At 38.2% G+C, this 22,013-nt stretch overlaps 1 protein-coding gene across 1 annotated transcript; it reads left to right on the top strand.

Moving 5' to 3' along the window:
* The first annotated feature begins 18,562 nt into the window (after positions 1-18,562).
* Positions 18,563-20,077, top strand: Sec13 (secretory 13). The gene is made up of 2 exons (XM_067773134.1): positions 18,563-18,958; positions 19,065-20,077. The coding sequence occupies exons 1-2, from the start codon at positions 18,669-18,671 to the stop codon at positions 19,723-19,725; spliced, it is 951 nt and encodes a 316-aa protein (XP_067629235.1). The 5' UTR covers positions 18,563-18,668; the 3' UTR covers positions 19,726-20,077.
* The last annotated feature ends 1,936 nt before the right edge of the window (positions 20,078-22,013 follow it).

Here is a 22,013-nt window from a genome sequence, read left to right on the forward strand (position 1 = left end):
CATATTTTAAAAAATCCTTTTCCGCTTTTCTAACTGTTTTCCTGCTAGATTTGGTATTTGCCTTTATTGTTATTTTTGCGAATTTCGGAGTAACATTCAATTCCAGGCATTGTTTGTTGAACCAAATGCTCGCCTTTGCTTTATATATTTTCAGTAGGCGTCGCTTGTAAATTGTTAGTAGTCCGTTCGCGTTCAAGTTAAAAGCCTGACAAGCAATAACTGACTTATCTTGTTTGGTTGATTTTCCGACAGGGTGGATAAATGATGTATATTGGAACGATTTTCCGTCATCCCTTGTCAAATTTGGTTTTGAGACAAACCGGTTTCGGCGTTGTGCCATCATCAGTGTCGATTTTCGTTCTGATCTGTTGTTGTCATTTGTCCTGTATTTATAGTTCGTAGGTATATGAGCAGGTATTGTCAAATGGATGCTTGTGTATATTGTAACGAATGTTAGTAGCACTGAGCAATGCTATCGTCTCTAAGCCGATGCTAACCAGCGACGTGAATGCACATCAATAATTTATTCGTTTATGTAGATACATAATGATTGAATTATTGATGTGCATTCACGTCGCTGGTTAGCATCGGCTTAGAGACGATAGCATTGCTCAGTGCTACTAACATTCGTTACAATATTTAGTTATGTGTATGTGCTGTGTGTTCGTTCAGAACCGAGGGTGGTTTACTAATCGATTTGTGTGGCTGACTGGGGTAGGTAGAAATCTGTGATTTTAGTCGTTTGACCTTCTTTGTCGGTTTTTTGTTTTGGTGTGTTAATTGTTTTGTGTTTATTTGTTGTTGTGCGTTTGTCTGTTGTACCTGTGTGATTAAGTTGTTTCCTGTAAACAAGTTTTAAAGGCTCGAATATTGTGTCAGAAATGGTGTTTATCTGTTCGTTTATTATTCTACCGTCGAATGTTTTCTGTTTGTAGATTTCCATGTTTTCGAGTACGTTGAGACGTCGGCCCTTTTCTTGTATGTGAAGAACCCTAACTGTTTTATTGATGTTTGCTGGGGAACATTCATTCTCGACCATGTGATTCGCGAAGTTAGACTCGGGTATAATGTTTGGATTCCGTATTTTTTTGTTGTAATCTCTAATATGTTCTCTGAACCTCGTTCTTATTTGCCGTCCTGTTTGTCCTATGTAACTATGCTGGCATCCGCAGGTAAGCTTGTATACGCCGTGGCTGCTAAACGGATCCTCTGAGTTAATGTTAGTTCTTAGTTTTCGCCCTAGATTGTTCGATGTTTTGAATGCTGTGTTAATGTTGTATTTTTTAAAGAAATTTGCCAATTTATATGTTGCTTTTCCAGTATATGTCATAGTCGTCCAGCTATTATTTTCTTTTTCATTATTTCTTTTTGGTTCTCCATTTGTCCTTCTGAGCTTATCTACTAGTGCTTTTTATATCCGTTGTTTGCAGCGATATTATATATGACCTCAAGTTCTCTCTTATATGCCTCTTGTGTAAGAGGTGTTCTTTCAAGTCTATGTACCAAGTGCCTTAATGCTGCATTTTTATGATGTTGAGGGTGATTTGAGGTATTGTGTATTATTGTGTCGGTGGCCGTTGACTTTCTATATATGTCATAGTTAAATCTTTTGGCTTCTTTATCAATATTTATCGTGAGGTCTAGATAGTTGATTCCTCCGTCTTTTTCGGTTTCCATTGTAAATTTTATATTGCCGTGCTGTTTGTTGAGGTACTCCAGTACGAGCTCTTCGTTATTAGTAGTTAAAACGCATATTATGTCATCCACGTATCTAGCATAAAATGACACGCCTAATTTGGACTTCAGCTCCTGTATGTACTTTTCTTCCAGATTTTGCATGAACACTTCCATAAGAATTGCTGATGTGGGGCTTCCCATTCCAAGACCGTTTGTTTGTCTATATATTTTATTGTTGAATTTAAAATAGCTTTGACGTAAAGTGGTTCTTAGCGTATTTGTGATTTGCATACTTTTTACTTTGTTTTTTGTGTTATGAACTATTGTTGAGCTAACTATGTCCAAAGTCTCCGATAGTGGTATAGATGGGTATAGATCTTTTATATCAAAAGATACCAATTTGCTGTTTCTTGTTAGCTCTACGGTCTCGAGTCTCTCTATTAGTTCTGTTGTGTTAGCTATTGCATATTCGTTCCTTAGCTCCAGAGTGTCTATCAATATCGTTTTTAAATATTTGGACAGTTTGTAACATGGTGCCGTTTTAAAATTAATGATGGGCCTCATTGGCGTGTCCGGCTTGTGGATTTTTGGTAGCGCAACCAGTGGAGGAGCCGAAGGGTTCATTTGGACCAATCTATGTGCCATGTTAGAATCTACTATATTGTTGCAGCAAACTATTTTAAATTCAACAATAAAATAAATAGACAAACAAACGGTCTTGGAATGGGAAGCCCCACATCAGCAATTCTTATGGAAGTGTTCATGCAAAATCTGGAAGAAAAGTACATACAGGAGCTGAAGTCCAAATTAGGCGTGTCATTTTATGCTAGATACGTGGATGACATAATATGCGTTTTAACTACTAATAACGAAGAGCTCGTACTGGAGTACCTCAACAAACAGCACGGCAATATAAAATTTACAATGGAAACCGAAAAAGACGGAGGAATCAACTATCTAGACCTCACGATAGATATTGATAAAGAAGCCAAAAGATTTAACTATGACATATATAGAAAGTCAACGGCCACCGACACAATAATACACAATACCTCAAATCACCCTCAACATCATAAAAATGCAGCATTCAGGCACTTGGTACATAGACTTGAAAGAACACCTCTTACACAAGAGGCATATAAGAGAGAACTTGAGGTCATATATAATATCGCTGCAAACAACGGATATAAAAAAGCACTAGTAGATAAGCTCAGAAGGACAAATGGAGAACCAAAAAGAAATAATGAAAAAGAAAATAATAGCTGGACGACTATGACATATACTGGAAAAGCAACATATAAATTGGCAAATTTCTTTAAAAAATACAACATTAACACAGCATTCAAAACATCGAACAATCTAGGGCGAAAACTAAGAACTAACATTAACTCAGAGGATCCGTTTAGCAGCCACGGCGTATACAAGCTTACCTGCGGATGCCAGCATAGTTACATAGGACAAACAGGACGGCAAATAAGAACGAGGTTCAGAGAACATATTAGAGATTACAACAAAAAAATACGGAATCCAAACATTATACCCGAGTCTAACTTCGCGAATCACATGGTCGAGAATGAATGTTCCCCAGCAAACATCAATAAAACAGTTAGGGTTCTTCACATACAAGAAAAGGGCCGACGTCTCAACGTACTCGAAAACATGGAAATCTACAAACAGAAAACATTCGACGGTAGAATAATAAACGAACAGATAAACACCATTTCTGACACAATATTCGAGCCTTTAAAACTTGTTTACAGGAAACAACTTAATCACACAGGTACAACAGACAAACGCACAACAACAAATAAACACAAAACAATTAACACACCAAAACAAAAAACCGACAAAGAAGGTCAAACGACTAAAATCACAGATTTCTACCTACCCCAGTCAGCCACACAAATCGATTAGTAAACCACCCTCGGTTCTGAACGAACACACAGCACATACACATAACTAAATATACACAAGCATCAATTTGACAATACCTGTTCATATACCTACGAACTATAAATACAGGACAAATGACAACAACAGATCAGAACGAAAATCGACACTGATGATGGCACAACGCCGAAACCGGTTTGTCTCAAAACCAAATTTGACAAGGGATGACGGAAAATCGTTCCAATATACATCATTTATCCACCCTGTCGGAAAATCAACCAAACAAGATAAGTCAGTTATTGCTTGTCAGGCTTTTAACTTGAACGCGAACGGACTACTAACAATTTACAAGCGACGCCTACTGAAAATATATAAAGCAAAGGCGAGCATTTGGTTCAACAAACAATGCCTGGAATTGAATGTTACTCCGAAATTCGCAAAAATAACAATAAAGGCAAATACCAAATCTAGCAGGAAAACAGTTAGAAAAGCGGAAAAGGATTTTTTAAAATATGAGTTGGAAAGCTTATACTCGAAGAAGGATGAGATAAATGCCGAGTTATTATCTATCCATTTAAGATTGGCAGAACAACTACCTACGACTGTATTAATCGAATGCTTCGACCGCATTAAGACAGAGGTCGATCAGGAACTACAACAAAAATACAGGTCGCTGAACCGAAAATTGGACAAGCTGGCAGGACGACGAGAGGGTAACCAAAACCAAAACACTCACCAGTTTCATGACAAGTTCGTTAACCTCACAACAGTGGCCATTACCAAGGAAGAGGCACAACTTCTCGAAAAGGGCCTGAAGCACAATATCATGGACCAGAATACAGTAAGAAAAACGGAGCAAGCGATTGTAGATGCGGAGATCGCAATATCATTGATACCACAGGAAGAACAGGAGCACGCAAGACACATGTGCAGAGAAATCATAAGAAAGGAGGTGAAAGCACAGGAAGGACAAAAACCGAATACAGAAGAGAAAACAATAAAGAATCTACGGCATAAACTAAGGAAAAACAATATTGTCACAACGAAAGCGGACAAAGGAAACACCACTGTGCTAATCGAAAAAGAGAAATATATATCCAAAACCGAGGATCTCATAGAGGAAATGAAATGTCGTAGAATGAGAGAGGATCCCACAGATGAATACCAAAAACAAATCAAAGTTGCTATAAAAAATGCAACAAATATAGTAGATTCTAACATGGCACATAGATTGGTCCAAATGAACCCTTCGGCTCCTCCACTGGTTGCGCTACCAAAAATCCACAAGCCGGACACGCCAATGAGGCCCATCATTAATTTTAAAACGGCACCATGTTACAAACTGTCCAAATATTTAAAAACGATATTGATAGACACTCTGGAGCTAAGGAACGAATATGCAATAGCTAACACAACAGAACTAATAGAGAGACTCGAGACCGTAGAGCTAACAAGAAACAGCAAATTGGTATCTTTTGATATAAAAGATCTATAACCATCTATACCACTATCGGAGACTTTGGACATAGTTAGCTCAACAATAGTTCATAACACAAAAAACAAAGTAAAAAGTATGCAAATCACAAATACGCTAAGAACCACTTTACGTCAAAACTATTTTAAATTCAACAATAAAATATATAGACAAACAAACGGTCTTGGAATGGGAAGCCCCACATCAGCAATTCTTATGGAAGTGTTCATGCAAAATCTGGAAGAAAAGTACATACAGGAGCTGAAGTCCAAATTAGGCGTGTCATTTTATGCTAGATACGTGGATGACATAATATGCGTTTTAACTACTAATAACGAAGAGCTCGTACTGGAGTACCTCAACAAACAGCACGGCAATATAAAATTTACAATGGAAACCGAAAAAGACGGAGGAATCAACTATCTAGACCTCACGATAAATATTGATAAAGAAGCCAAAAGATTTAACTATGACATATATAGAAAGTCAACGGCCACCGACACAATAATACACAATACCTCAAATCACCCTCAACATCATAAAAATGCAGCATTAAGGCACTTGGTACATAGACTTGAAAGAACACCTCTTACACAAGAGGCATATAAGAGAGAACTTGAGGTCATATATAATATCGCTGCAAACAACGGATATAAAAAAGCACTAGTAGATAAGCTCAGAAGGACATATGGAGAACCAAAAAGAAATAATGAAAAAGAAAATAATAGCTGGACGACTATGACATATACTGGAAAAGCAACATATAAATTGGCAAATTTCTTTAAAATATACAACATTAACACAGCATTCAAAACATCGAACAATCTAGGGCGAAAACTAAGAACTAACATTAACTCAGAGGATCCGCTTAGCAGCCACGGCGTATACAAGCTTACCTGCGGATACCAGCATAGATACATAGGACAAACAGGACGGCAAATAAGAACGAGGTTCAGAGAACATATTAGAGATTACAACAAAAAAATACGGAATCCAAACATTATACCCGAGTCTAACTTCGCGAATCACATGGTCGAGAATGAATGTTCCCCAGCAAACATCAATAAAACAGTTAGGGTTCTTCACATACAAGAAAAGGGCCGACGTCTCAACGTACTCGAAAACATGGAAATCTACAAACAGAAAACATTCGACGGTAGAATAATAAACGAACAGATAAACACCATTTCTGACACAATATTCGAGCCTTTAAAACTTGTTTACAGGAAACAACTTAATCACACAGGTACAACAGACAAACGCACAACAACAAATAAACACAAAACAATTAACACACCAAAACAAAAAACCGACAAAGAAGGTCAAACGACTAAAATCACAGATTTCTACCTACCCCAGTCAGCCACACAAATCGATTAGTAAACCACCCTCGGTTCTGAACGAACACACAGCACATACACATAACTAAATATACACAAGCATCAATTTGACAATACCTGCTCATATACCTACGAACTATAAATACAGGACAAATGACAACAACAGATCAGAACGAAAATCGACACTGATGATGGCACAACGCCGAAACCGGTTTGTCTCAAAACCAAATTTGACAAGGGATGACGGAAAATCGTTCCAATATACATCATTTCTTTTTAATGAAATAGTTTTAAGAAACAATTATGAATTTTGTAAATTGTACTATACAATGAATTAGGCTTCTTTGGCCGTAATAAATAAAATAATAATAATAATAATAATAATATCACTCACCAAACACCAGTGATGCCGAATTCATAATACATATTAATGAGATGATGGAAGATTGCTTTTCTGAAAGCGGCAACAATATCTTTATTGGCGACTTTAATATAAATTTCAATACACACACAACATACTCGAGACAGCTAATTAGGATATTCGAATCACTAGCAATGTATCAATTAATTAATTTTAATAAAAGAATAACAGAAACAACGCAAACGAGAATAGATCCACTCTTTAGTAACAAAACTGAAGTTGAAGTATCGAATTTGGATTCGCATAAAATATCAGATCATGAAACTATTTCATTCAAACTACCAATTCAAAAGAAGTACCAAATGAGAATCTATGAAAACCGCGTGTGTTGGAATAACTATGCAAAAGGCCACTTAGTAAATCTCCTTAGAACTTAAAATTTAGCTGAACTAAACAACTTCTAAGTTAGCCTAAAGGTCCAAAGAATAAACAGTATCCTTAATAACGTAATGGCCACTTTAACATATAAAAAACGAGTTCCAGTTAAATTGATTAATAAATGGTACGACCATGAACTAACAGAGTTGAATAAGCTGAAATATGAACAATTTAAAATAGCAGAGGGAACCAATATTTGGGATAACTATATTACAATAAAACGATATTACAAAAAAGCAGTTAAAATAAAAAAGAAAACATTTATGGAAAACAAAATCTCAAGAAATACTAATAACCAAAAGTTAATGTGGAAATGTCTAAAACACGCCATAAATCTGAGTAGTGAGGTAGAACAAATTCAAAAAATTTCTGTTAATGGTGCTCTTATTGAAGATGATTATGAAATAGCAACTGAATTAAACCGTTACTTTAATGAGAGCATAATCAGAATCAGAGATAGCATTGAAATCTTCGAAGCGGGTGGAAATCAAATGGAGATAAGCAGAAGCTTGTTTAAACTGAAGGAAATAGATGTTGAAGAAATTATGAGAGTTACAACGAAATTAAAAAACAAGTACGGAGGAAAAAAATTAGTAACGAAGGGTGTATTAAAAGACAGCATGGAGTACTTAGGCTATACCTTCACATGTGTAATTAATGAAAGTTTCCAATTTGGTGTATTTCCAGACTCTGGAAGACATCAGTAATTGTGCCTGTGGAAAAAGTAAAGGGAACAATTAAACCAGAGGAGATACGACCTATAAATACGTTACCTAGCGATGAGAAAATAATAGAAACTGTAGTTAAGAAGCAACTGCTGGATTACTTAAATAAATACGAAATTATTATAAATGAGCAGTCGGGGTTTAGATCAAAACACTCGTGTGAAACTGCACTTAACCTGGTAATAGCAGGATGGAAAGAAAGTAGAACGAAGAAACAATTTACAATTTCAGTATTCCTCGACCTATAAAGAGCATTTGAAATAGTAGACAGAGATATTCTTATAAAAAAACTGTATAAAATTGGCATTAGAAACATAGCGCTTAACTGGTTCAAAAGTTACCTTAGTGGAAGAAAGCAGAAAACTGTAATAAGAAGTAAGATTTCCCCCGAAGTGGACGTTGAAATAGGATTGTCACAGGGATCGGTGCTTGCAGCAATTCTTTTTATAATTTACATAAATTATATTAAAAACTTTATCAAATACTGCAAAATAAGAGACTTTTGACTATAAGCGGTAACACAATTGATGAGGCAGCCTCAAAAATACAATCGGACCTTCAGGCAATATATAAGTGGTTGTGCCAAAATATGCTTAAAATAAACATAGAAAAGACAAAATGGATGATAATGAGGTCTAGAGTGACTCGAGATGATGTGTCGCTAAAAATAGCAAATACCCATATAGAAAGAGTAACCAGAATAAAATACCTGGGAATAATTATAGATGACAAATTAAAATTTGATGAACATCTAAAATACATCGAAGGGAAATTTTCCAAAAAAAAAAATAGGGTTCATGTTTCGATCATGCAGGCATATTAGTATGCAATACAAAATACTGGTCTATAGATCCATTATCGAGCCACATTTCATTTACTATCATACAATCCTATTCGCATTAGTTGAAAGCAAAAATCCAGGCTACAAATTAAGCAAAACAAAATTATGCGTTTCATATTAAGAAAACGGTATGATACCCCAATTAAAGATTTACTAGACAGCTTAAACTGGCTTAGTGTAAAACAGAACATCACTTACTACACATTGAAGTTTATACTCAACATAAAGTTGGGAAACCTGCCGAATTACTGTTACGGTCTGCTGTTATGGTCTACGGTTACGGTCCACTTGGGCGCATTTTCTTGCGAACACACCTAGTCACTGGTGATGGGGCGAAAGTTGCGATACAAAAGTATTGAAAACAAGAAAAAAACAGACCGGCGATCACTAGCGAAAATTGCCATGAGTTTCCGGCAAGAAGTAAAAAGAAGAAGATTGTGATTTGTGTCAGAAAAAGTTGTGGCGGCCCGGCGATTATAAAAAAAGGGGATCGTGTAACATCAGTTGGCCCAACGTCAATAGCAAGGCGCCAACTGTTTTATCAACTTTATTGCTACATCAACTACACATCCCCACCTATATTCTGAGGAGTTTCAGGGAAAAAGTGTGATAGGCGGTAGCCAAATTTTGTGGCGGGCCAGATATAAAGAAAAATAAAGGAAATCGTGTAACATCAGTTGGCCCAACGTCAATAGCAACGCGCCAACTGTTTTATCAACCTTATTGCTACATCAACTGCACATCCCCATTTATATTCAGAGAGTTTTCCGGAAAAAGTGTGATAGGCGGCAGCAAAATTTTGTGGCGGCCCGCATATATAGATAAAAAAAAGGGGATCGTGTAACATCGGTTGGCTCAACTTCAATAGCAAGGCGCCAACTGCTTTATTAACATTGTTGCTACATCAACTGCACATCCCCACTTATATTTAACTAATCGCCAAACACCCTAGCCGGCTGTGCACGTATTCAAGCGAGCATTGTGGAAGAACCAAAAGACTGCAGCGAGGAATTGCAGGCCGAATCCAACTACTAGAGGAACAGTTAGGTGGTAGCAAACCTTATCACGGTAGTGTCGGAGCTCAACGTGTATAATATCCAGTGAAGCTAAACGGTGATGAGAACCATTGCAATCCGAAGATAAACCCCTTTCTCTACGTTTACGAAGTACCCTACCACCATCGGAAAAGCGTCCGACACCAATTCCGCCTCCAGGGCCAGCAGTACGCTGCTGCATAACACAACTAACGCCAAGATTGCCAAGTCATCCAGATCGTAAAGGTCAACACGAACCACCAACCATATCAACACCAACCTGCAACGACAACGACCACGGCAGAGCCAACATCAATGGCCTGCAACCTGACTTGGGTGAGTTCGTTCCAAAAAAATTAATAAAGAAAATTAGAAATTTTGATTTGCATGGAAAAGCAGAAGACACGAAAAGTATTCAAATTCAAATGGTAGTATACTACACTGGATGGTATACATAATTATATAGTATATAGGTACATAAATAAATATGCGCTGGCAAAAGAAAAAGGGCGCTTGGAACGCCAAGCTAAAGTTGTATTTATAATTAGTTTTTAAATTTACCTATATACGATTGTTTTCTTCCTTCATATATATTTCATTAAATACACTACATACATGCTACATGCAACCATACCAGGGTGGAGTGGGAAAAAAAAAGAAAAAGGGGATACACCTAAATAGTTCCCATTATTTAAGATTAGCTTGTATCAATTATCTAACCGAAATAATTAGTACATGAACACTTATGTTCGGAACCTTGACAAAATATTAGATAATGCAACAACAGTGTAATATACAAAAATTGTTTACACATTTTAAAGGTCTGTTCACAAATAAAACAGGCAGTTTTGTCTCAGTCAGGTCAAGCAGAAATTAACGCTCAACGCTAATTCAAACTTACGCCGTTTATTTGAGAATACATCTTATATACATTATATTGAACCAAACTCTTTAAAAATAACTAAAAATGTATTCAGCCATTTACGAGTATAATTAAATTTTTCAATCTACATAGTATCTACCTAAACAGTAGCTTTACAAAAAGGGCATACATCTTTTTTTTATCAGTTTAGTAATATATTTTGTCGCTTTAAAATGTTTGAAGTTAGCTTCATAAATTTTATTGATAATAAGCCGTCTTTATCACGTGAAACGTTTTAGCGATTCATTTTGGGAGCTCAACCATAAAGTTAAAGACAATTTTTTTTGCGACAGAAGCCATTCGTCGATTATGCACGAATTGGCAAAAGGATTTCCATATAGTTTTTTTTTTCTTATATAATACTAATGCAATATATATATGTATATATATATATATACATATGAATTCTTATTGTAGACCATATTTTTCGAACAACGAGACGAAAGTAATATACGTGCACGTAATACATATTACTATCGCAATTTCATCTTAATTGCTTTTGTAAATACTCGTCTTAGTACATATTAGATATCATTATCATTATACCATAAGCATTAGCTTTACACAAAAAAAAAAGCAGATAATAAGTGACTATTGCAACAATGTACTTTAAGGGCAACCCTCTTATGATAATAACCAAAACCGAACTTTATATATATTTTGTTTTGTTAATAAAATATAAGCGGATTAATTTGAATACCTTTGTTGTTAGAGAGTATAGTTTATATTAGAAACTTAGCTAATAATTCAATGCTTTTCAAAAAAAAAGATTTAACAACAAAATAGTAATAATGAAGTTTGAATAAATTTTGTAATTTAAAATGGGAATGCTGACGTCGCCATTTATTTAGAAGGCACTTAGAGAAACAGGTAAGGGGCCACCGAAATTATAGGTGCGTCGGTGGCCATGGTTTTTTGAGGGTGGGACATAAGCACCGGGCGTCGCAACAACACCCGCAGCGCCCCCATGTATATTCGGCCCTTTTTGTTTTTCACCTTTTTATTTTTACTTTTCAGCTTTTTTTTTATTTCAGCAGTTAGTAACCGGTCGTTTCCGGTTCGGTTAGTTCTTTTTTTTTGCGCTTAGTTTATTTTGAGTTTCTTTTTTTTTTTGAATTTTTAAATCTTTGAATGTCAACGGTCTGTCCGTGACATCCGGTTCGGCCGGATGTTGTTTTATTTTGAATTTCAAGCGTTTTGAGTCGGTCTCTGCCCTTTTTGACAGCTAGTTTTGATAGGCATGATAGGAACTTTTTTCTGTTTATGGCGCAGGAAGAGTAAGGTTGGCAAGGACCCGCCCCAGCCGACAACGACTAGCCAATGTGCACCAACAATTCATGCCGACCGCCTTCTTACTGCTTCCATCATAGATGCGATACCATAACATTACCTAAGTGAACATGTCAGACTAAACAGAGAGGTCCATAGCTATCAAACAAGACACAATAACAATTTTTACTTGCCGGTAGTGAGATCTGCATCTAAATAAATAAATTAAATCTTCGAATATGCCGCATAACATTCTTTGTTCTACATGTCATCATTAATCAAACTCTACTTTTTTTATATGTACGTATATTATATATTTTTACTTACCAATAAGTGATTTCCTTAAAAATAGATTTCAAAAACATATCAAACACTAACCGCAAAATGAACTGGAATGAAAAATTTCAAAAGGGTAATTCCAGCCGATAGTATAACGGATTGTTATGACAATTAGTGAAATCGGGAACTAAGTTATTTAGGTCGAGTATCTTCATGCGCCAAATTATTAATTTCTTAATTAAAGTCTCACAATTTTATTACATTCTAAAAACTTGTAAATTTCACGAATGACAACTATCAGTTATGAAAATATCTGTTGGTAAGCAGTTAAATGGTTAGATGTCGTTTTCAAATTGAACATATGCCTCTAGTGTGCAAGGGTAGCAAATTACCATGGTGAGATATCTTTTTGCTATGGTGAGAAATCTTTCTAATAGTAATCTGTGAGAATTATTTATTTCATATTTGCCAAAAATATGCATTTATATATATTTTGCTAGAATTTGCCATGGTGCCTTGATATTGCATTTCAAACTTATTAGCGTCTGTGAAATTAACAAAATTAAGTCGAATCGTGTGTAAGATTTTTTAACGAATATTTTTAACTTTAATGTTCTCCTTTAAAGCTTTAATAGAATATGAGTAAGTAGAGTAGATATTATTTCGTCTCACTACCCCAATCCCAAATGGCAACCCTACTCAAAAATTTCCCTATTGTATTACGGAGTGAAATACGTTCGTTTGATACCCATATCGGCATATCTCATGCAATTTTTTTTAATTTCGAATAAGTGGCAACCCTACTCAAAAATTTCCCTATTGTAATGCAGGGTGAAATACCTTTCGTTTGATACCCATACAGGCATATCTCATGCAATTTTTTTTAATTTCGAATAGGTAGCAACCCTAAATGGCAACGATACTCAAAAATGTCCCTATTGTAATGCGGAGGGAAATACTTTTCGTTTGATACCCATATCGGCATATCTATTGCAATTTTTTTTTTTAAATTTCGAATAGGTGGTTGTGAAACATTCTGAGTGGCAACACCTACGTAAAAAGTCTTAGAAGGTGATACATTATCTCTGTACCAAATTTCATTTAAATCGGTTGAGCCGCTCCCGAGATCGTTCGGCTATACAAATATACAAGAATTGCTCGTTTAAAGTTATAAGTTATATGATATGTTGATGCAAAGCAGTAGACGTCAAAGCGAAGCACCGCGGCCAACGCGTTTGTCTTTGGATGTGCTTGAGACATGTTGCTTTGCACATTAATGCCGCGGTACAATGACATTTTTCATATAGATGCGTTTAACGCAAGTTTATGCATTCCACTAACATCGCCACAATCAACCAAGATGTTGCATTTCCCAAGGCAGTCGGTTCTATGTACCGGAGTGACTCGGGATTTTTCCCGACCAAGGACTGTCATTTCAGTGTGACCCCATTTAATTTGTTTCGTCCCTCCCACAAATTGTCATCCTCCCAGCAGCTCCATGCAGCAGGACTGCTACATATTCTCTTACTCCGGAAGGTATCGAACCCAATCCGGGTCCGTCTCCTGACCCCGGTCCTGAGAAATGGTTTTGCTGCATTTGCCAGAAAAGAATCTTTTTAGGACGGTCATATTCTGTTCAGTGTGTCTCGTGCACGGGATGGTTGCATCGGACAGGTTGTTCTGGGCTTGATCCCAAAACCCGACGTCCACGTAACTTTTATAAATCTTTTGTGGCTCTTTGCTGCTCACGCCCAAGGGCGTCCCGTAGTCTACGCCTAAGCGCCCCCACTACCTTCCAGCAGCCTCGCTGCTCATCAAGCCACAACAAGTACCCGCTGCTGCTCGCGCCCCACGGCGCCAACAACTCAAACAGCTGATACAACTCATAACTACTACCTTCGTAGTAGAGCTGGTAGCAATGCTGAGCATCAGCCCCTGCCCCCGTCTTCTCCTCCCCCTCTTTCAGGCAGCAATCGTGCAGGTCAGGGAAACAGACTCTTAGTTCCTACCTCCGTTTGCACCGTATGCCAGCACAGAATATATAGGTTTGCGACATCCGCTCAATGCAGCTCCTGCCTTGGGTGGTGCCACTTTCCTTGATGTTCTGGTCTCCGCGACGGCAACCCCTCGACGGGTTTCATCGCGCCATGTTGCCAGGTCGCAAACCCAAATCATCCGGGTACCCTAATGCCTGCCCAAGGGCGCCCAGTCCCAAGGCCACAACAGCAATTACGTCCTGGCCTTCCACAACCTAGGCGTAGTCACCCGTCACTTACCCCTAGAGTGGCGGCGTCACCCCTCATGCACTTCAGAATTCTGCAGTTAAACTGTAATGGACTAACTGGGAAGATTAGGGAGATAGTCGATTTCATGAAGCGGCACAACATCCGCATTGCTGCGATTCAAGAGACTAAACTCACAGCAAGATCTGCATTGCAGACCTGCTCTGGGTATAATGTCCACAGGAAAGACCGCGAGAGCGGAAATGGAGGCGGTCTTGCGTTTATTATACACCACTCTGTGCAATATCATATATTTGATCCTGGCATCGTCCGCAGGGACAATGTCTTAGAACGTCAAGGCCTATCTGTCCGGTCAGGCGATGCAAATCTAGAAATCATCAACATCTACATCCCTCCTGTCACCTGTTGCCCCAGTGGATACCGCCCTAATATCGAGGCCTTACTCACTGGCAACAATTGCATTATCTTAGGCGATTTCAATGCCCATCACGACCTATGGCATTCAAACTTGCGGGCGGACAGTAGGGGTGAGATGTTGGCGGATCAAATAGAAGAAACGACGTTCTGCACAATAAACGGAGACGCCCCCACACGTATGGCAGGAAGCTGTCATAGCTCGCCAGATATAAAGGATATACAACGAGAAACAACGTTTGACAACCTTTAAACAGTTTTAATAACTATCTCAAAAATTATCGCTCTGATGCAAACAACTGATGAGTTATCTACTTAAATTTGATGAACAAAACGACCTACGTATTTTAAACATGCTAACCTTTAGCCCGGTAAGCAAATTACTGCAACAGACAGCAGCTTTGCTGCCCTCCCTATCCCGACTGATGCCCGCCAAGGGGAGCGTGCCTTCCGTAAGGTCATTGAATCCGCCTCGGCACATTTCATTCCCGCCGGAAGAATTCCCGAAATCCGGCCCCACTTCCCGGCGGAGGCCGCGAGCTTAGCGAGGGAACGCGACCTTATAAGACAGCTAGATCCAGGCGACCCCCAAATAAGGGATATAAACCAAAGCATCAGATTGCTTGTGGACGAACACAAGCGGGCGAAATGGGAAGAGCACCTAAGAGGTTGTAACCTCTCTACCGGTGTAGGTAAACTTTGGTCCACCGTAAAGTCCCTATCTAATCCGACTTAGCACAAAGACAAAGTTTCCATTGCCTTTGGCGATAAGGTGCTGTCGGATGCGAAAAAATGCGCGAGCGCTTTCTGCCGACAATATATAATGCATCCTACGGTTGACAAAGATAGACGGAGAGCCAATAGACACGCACATAAACACAAATTCAGCGCGTCACCAATCACCATCACCGCTAGAGAGGTTGAGGACGCCATTGGTCGCGCTAAACCATCCAAAGCAGTGGGCCCAGACGGCATAGCCATGCCGATGCTTAAAAACCTAGGGAAGAGGGTTTCAAATATTTAGCGCATGTCTTCAACCTGTCCCTTTCCATCTTTGTCATACCCGAGAAATGGAAAATGGCCAAGGTGGTCCCGCTACTAAAGCCTGGGAAACCAGCTAACGTAGGTGAGTCATATCGTCCGATATCTCTCCTATCGCCAGTAGCAAATACGCTTGAAGCCATTTTGCTCCCTTATTTCCAAACACATTTGCAGCTAGCTTCTCATCAGCATGGCTTCAGAAAACTCCATAGCACTACCTCCGCGCTAAATGCCATTAGCACCCAGATAAATTGCGGTTTGAATCAATACCCCCACCATAGAACAGTACTCGTAGCGCTAGACCTATCAAAAGCCTTTGATACGGTCAACCATGGCTCGTTACTGCAAGACCTGGAAGGGTCTACCCTTCCCCCATGTCTTAAAAGGTGGACCGCAAATTATTTGGGTGGTCGGCAGGCATCGGTGCAATTCAGAAACGAAACATCAAAACCAAGGAGAATTAAACAAGGGGTGCCACAGGGTGGTGTCCTATCCCCACTTTTGTTTAATTTCTACATATCTAAGCTACCTTCACCACCGGAAGGAGTCACAATCGTTTCCTACGCCGATGACTGCACAATAATGGCCACAGGCCCAGGCCCAGAGATCGATGAGCTATGCAATAAAATAAACGGCTATCTCCCTGATCTCTCCAGTTTTTTCGCCTCGCGAAACCTGGCATTGTCACCGACTAAATCTTCCGCGACCTTATTTACAACATGGACGCCCCAAATGTCGACCATATTGAACATCCACGTCGATGGCACTACGCTACCGACTGTCCTACACCCCAAAATCTGGGGTGTGACGTTTGATCAGGATCTACATTTTGGTGCGCACGCAACCGCAATTGTTCCGAGAATTCAGAGCCGTAATAAAATCCTCAAATCCCTTGCTGGCAGTACCTGGGGAAAAGATAAAGAAACGCTCATGACCACATACAAAGCAATTAGCTAGCCGATTACGTGCTACGCGTCACCCATATGGTCGCCAAGCCTAAAAACTACCCACTGGAAGAAACTACAGGCCTGCCAAAATACTGCTCTCAGAATCGCCACGGGCTGTCTTCTTATGTCCCCAGAACACCATCTGCATAATGAGGCGAGAATACTCCCCATCAGGGAGAGAAATGAGATGCTGACCAAACAGTTTCTGTTGAATACCCAGAAACCTGGGCATCCCAACGGACATCTGATTGACGACCCAGCACCGCCTAGGGGCCTAAGGAGTCATCTCCGTAAGCATTTTGAGGAAATACGGCACCTGAGAACCCAGCCGTATGAAGCGAAAAAACACAAGTAGGTCCTTGGTGAACTCCATAGACAGGCGTCGGACCTTTATGTCGGGAATTGCCCGGTGAATCCAGTACTTGAAGAAAAATATCCAGAACTCGCGGAAGAGGAACGCATACTCCCCAGGGAAACGCGTGTCACTCTTGCTCAACTTCGTTCTGGATACTGTAACAGGTTAAACTCTTACCTATCCAGAATCAACCCCGACATACAAAATGTATGCCCCGCTTGCAATGTGTCCCCACATGACACCAACCATCTCTTTAATTGTAATGTGGAACCACCGCCTCTAACACCCTTTTCCTTATGGTCCACCCCTGTTGAAACGGCAAGTTTCCTTGGACTCCCGTCAGAGGATATTGATGACAATTTGTGATCGGTCGCGGCTATTAGGTGGGGCGAGCATTGCTACAACAACAACAACATGTTGCGTTTGTAAATATGAAGGAACTTTAGACTTGGCAATTGAAGTTTATTACGGCTTGCCCATTCACATACAAAATTTCGCTAAGCACTGCTATAAACATTCTCCCTATACCAAAGAGTATATATTTGTTAAGAGGCGTCACTCGATACTTTGTTGTTGCCAAAGCAACCCTGTCATGTCGAATGTGATTCTCAAGGAAGTTTTGTTTAGTTTTTTTTAATTGAATCCTATATAGTTATGCGGTAAAGTGACTTTGCATAATTACGATTTTTGGAAAGAGAATTAATTAATTAATTTAATACAATCAGTAAAATAAACACAAATACCCCACGAAAATGTATAGAAGGCGTTTTTATAAATACATCTGATAAAAAAAACCAACGACTACCTTGAGAAAACATCGAGTAATTTGATTTGGCAACAACAAAAGTATCGAGTGACGCCTCTTGACAAATATATACTCTTTGCCTATACAACAAAAATACTTGCTAACATATTTTGTGTCGTAATCGATTGTTATATTGCAATTTTTAATTGCGAAAAATGTTAGAAAATTTACCAACCAGTGGGAAAAATAAATTTACTTGCAAAGTGTGCCAACACCCTTAGCCAAAGCAAATGTCAAATTCTTATTCTTTTGGTTTGCTTGGAATAAAATTTGGTATATGGCTACTTTTCAATATCAGATGGCACCAGTGTCGGTCATTCTACCGTTCTCCATAAAAATACATGCAATCTACTCATAATGCATAAGCTTGTGTTAAACTCATATATATGAAAAACTGCTTATGTGTCGGAGCTATTAACGACATGCGTTTCTATAAGGTGATGTAAATTTGACATCACTGATGAATGTTTGAAATCTATATATCTGATATCTGGCATCACTTTGAATAGCTCCACGTCAAAAGAAAACGAATTATCTCAGAAGCCGCCTTGATCTATAAGAAAATACATTGTTTGCGTTTTAATCCAATTTTCAACAACAAATTCCATAAAAAATGGTGAGCTTAATTAACACAGTTGATACCGGACATGAGGACATGATTCACAATGCTGTACTGGATTACTATGGACTACATTTGGCCACTTGCTCATCAGATGGCTCTGTCAAAGTATTCGACGTGAAAAATGGTAATCAAATACTGGTTGCAGACCTCAAGGGTCATCAAGGACCTGTGTGGCAAGTAGCTTGGGCACATCCTAAATTTGGTAACTTATTAGCATCGTGTTCATATGATCGGAAAGTTATTGTATGGAAGGAAGGTGCATCGAATGATTGGACCAAGTTGTAAGTATACACAACTATGCATATTTATGTAAACGAACATAAATTTTCACTCGATAAGCGTATCATTTATTAAAATGTTTGTTTTTGTTTATTTTTTAAATTATAGCTACGAATACAATAATCACGATTCATCGGTAAATTCTGTTGCCTTTGCTCCCGCTGAATATGGTCTAATACTCGCTTGTGGCAGTTCGGATGGTTCGATATCCATACTCACTTGTAACATGGAATATGGTGTTTGGGATAGTAAGAAAATTTCAAATGCGCATACAATTGGTTGTAATGCAATTTCATGGTGCTCTTCGACTGTGCCCGAACCAGCATTTGATCAACGTGCATCGGCACGTAATACAGCCGTAAAGCGTTTAGCTAGTGCTGGTTGTGATAATTGTGTGAAAATTTGGCGTGAAGATGCTGATCGTTGGGTTGAAGAGAATCGTCTTGAAGGGCACTCTGATTGGGTGCGTGATGTTGCATGGGCGCCTTCTATTGGGCTAGCTCGTTCGCAAATCGCCTCTGCATCCCAGGACCGTCATGTGATTATTTGGAATAGTACCGATTTAACTACTTGGTCATCGACAATTTTGCATACTTTTGATGATGTCGTATGGAGTGTTAGCTGGTCTTTGACAGGAAATATTTTAGCTGTTACCGGCGGCGACAATAAGGTTACATTATGGAAGGAGAATAACGAGAATCAATGGATGTGTATTAATGATGATGCGGCGACGACGAATGTGCAACAAAATGAACAGCGTACGCTTTAGAATATTAAATGTTAGATATTCGTTAATGGATTGCAAAAATTCAAACTATAATCATAATAATATTCAAAGAAAACAACAAATATAAGTATATAAAACGGTTAATTTCAACAAACTCTTTACTTATGTACTCTTGATTCTTAGTAGCTGCATATTAACTTAGTTTTTCTTATTTTTACTTATATTATTATTATTTTTTTTAATTTATCTTCATATGTTTGGTTTAAGTCTAGCGCAACAAGATCTTGTCTTAACATTTATGTTCTTTTTAAATATTATATAAACATACATACTCTATGAGCTTTTTCGCATAACTCGTGTTGTAATAAAATATCTTTGTAAAAGTAAAGAACAATTTATAGTTTCATAGCGTTTAACTGCGACTCCGCTCGCAAGAGGGTATTAAATAATGTACTAAAAACCAAGAGACCAAGATCAAACATTCGTTGTTGTTGTAGCAGTGCTTCGCCCCAATAGGTGCGACCAATCACAAATTGTCATCAATGTCCTCTAACGGGAGTCCAAGGAAACTTGCTGTTTCAACAGAGGTGCACCATAATAAGAGGGGTGTTAGAGGCGTTATTCGTGCGTCTTTACGGTATCCAACTGATGCTTTGCGGAGAGAAGCAAGTTTAAAAATTATAAAAAAGCAATTAATTACATTTCTTTTAAATTCATTTCAGTCCTAAAAGCAAATAAATTCAGAATAAGATTTCCTTTATCTAATTTTAAAAATCGAATTCTCGACCTTTTTGTTTGTTTCAATTCGACCTCCCTCCGCAAAGCGTTCACCGGATACCGTTATAGGCATGATTATTTGTTTAAGCCGAATGGGCTGTTAGAACAATAGAAAAAACAGCGAACTAGCTCCGATCCTTAAAACACTACCGAAAGCAATTCCGCAAGAGGCCATGAAAGGATTTGTAAACATAGGCAAAATTCTAAAAACTATACCGAAATTATCCAGAGAGAACTCGGTGATAGTCCAGGCATTTCCGAGATAATTCCCGTTATATTTAACAAAGTTCTGAAAAATCCAAAACATTCGAACAAGATGACTCAATATCGCGCGACAAATTTGAGAATGTGGAGGACCTTTATCTATCTGGCAACTAGGTCTAATATCGAAAACAATGTCAGTCTCGTAATGAAACGGAAAGTAACTATTGCCAGCGATTGCTACTTTGGACTGACGTATGACTCGGAATCATAGACGGTGTCCTCATCTTCGTAGTGTTCCAGATTGGGAAAGACGGGTGGACGAAGACTTTATCTCCCTCAGTGCTCCTAATTGGCGCCAGTTGTCGCAAAACAGATGAATGTCACGACACAACGGCTAAAAATACGTAGGCAATTATTATTATTTATTTATTAAGGCCAGAAGGCTAATTCGTAAATTAGAATATATTACAGTTTTTTTATCTTATAGCTAAGGTTTTACAATATTCATACAATTTTGTTTTAAATACTGTTATTTGGTTGCAACTTTTTATATCCATAGGCAGATCATTGTAACTTTTCAGACTCTTGCAGAAAAAGTTCTGTTGATCAATTTCAGTTCTAAAAAACTTCAATATGAAATTATGTTTGTTCCTCGTATTTATGTTGTGAGTTTGCTCAACTAATGCTATATTTTTATTTAGATACTCAGGTACATTTCCATGTTTGATATTAAATATGAATTTCATGGAGTGGAAAAAAATCTTTTGTTTCACACTTAACCAGTCTAAAGTCTTCAACATGTAAGCCGTGCATGTATCTCTAGGTTTCTGAAGAATAAATCTCATGCATCTATTTTGAAGCTTTTGGGGCTTGTCTACTTCTTTATCCGATATTATGAATACAATTGACGGGCAGTGCACGAAGTGCGATTCTATAACTGATTTATATAAAATTATTTTGTACTTTTTTTGAATGAATTTAGTTGACCTCTGCATGACTCTTATTTTATTAGCAACTTTTTTAATTGTATAATTTATATGATCTTCAAATTTGAGTTTATTATCAATTAATGCCAAGTTATGATAAATGATATTTGCGTTATCTTTTTTCTGGCGGAGTAATCGAACGGCGGCTACCGTGGTGTGATGGTAGCGTGCTCCGCCTTACACAGAAGATCCTGGGTTCACGCCCGGAAAAAGCAACATCAAAGACTTTAGAAACAAGTTTTTTCAATTGGAAGACAATTTTGCTAAGCGTGGTCGCCCTTCGGCAGTGTTTGGCAAGCACTCCGAGTGTATTTCTGCCATGAAAAGCTCTCAGTTAAAACTCATCTGCCTTGCAGGTGCCGT

This window comes from Eurosta solidaginis, chromosome 1 (genome assembly GCF_040869045.1).
Source record: "Eurosta solidaginis isolate ZX-2024a chromosome 1, ASM4086904v1, whole genome shotgun sequence".
Classification (NCBI taxonomy): Eukaryota; Metazoa; Arthropoda; class Insecta; order Diptera; family Tephritidae; genus Eurosta; species Eurosta solidaginis.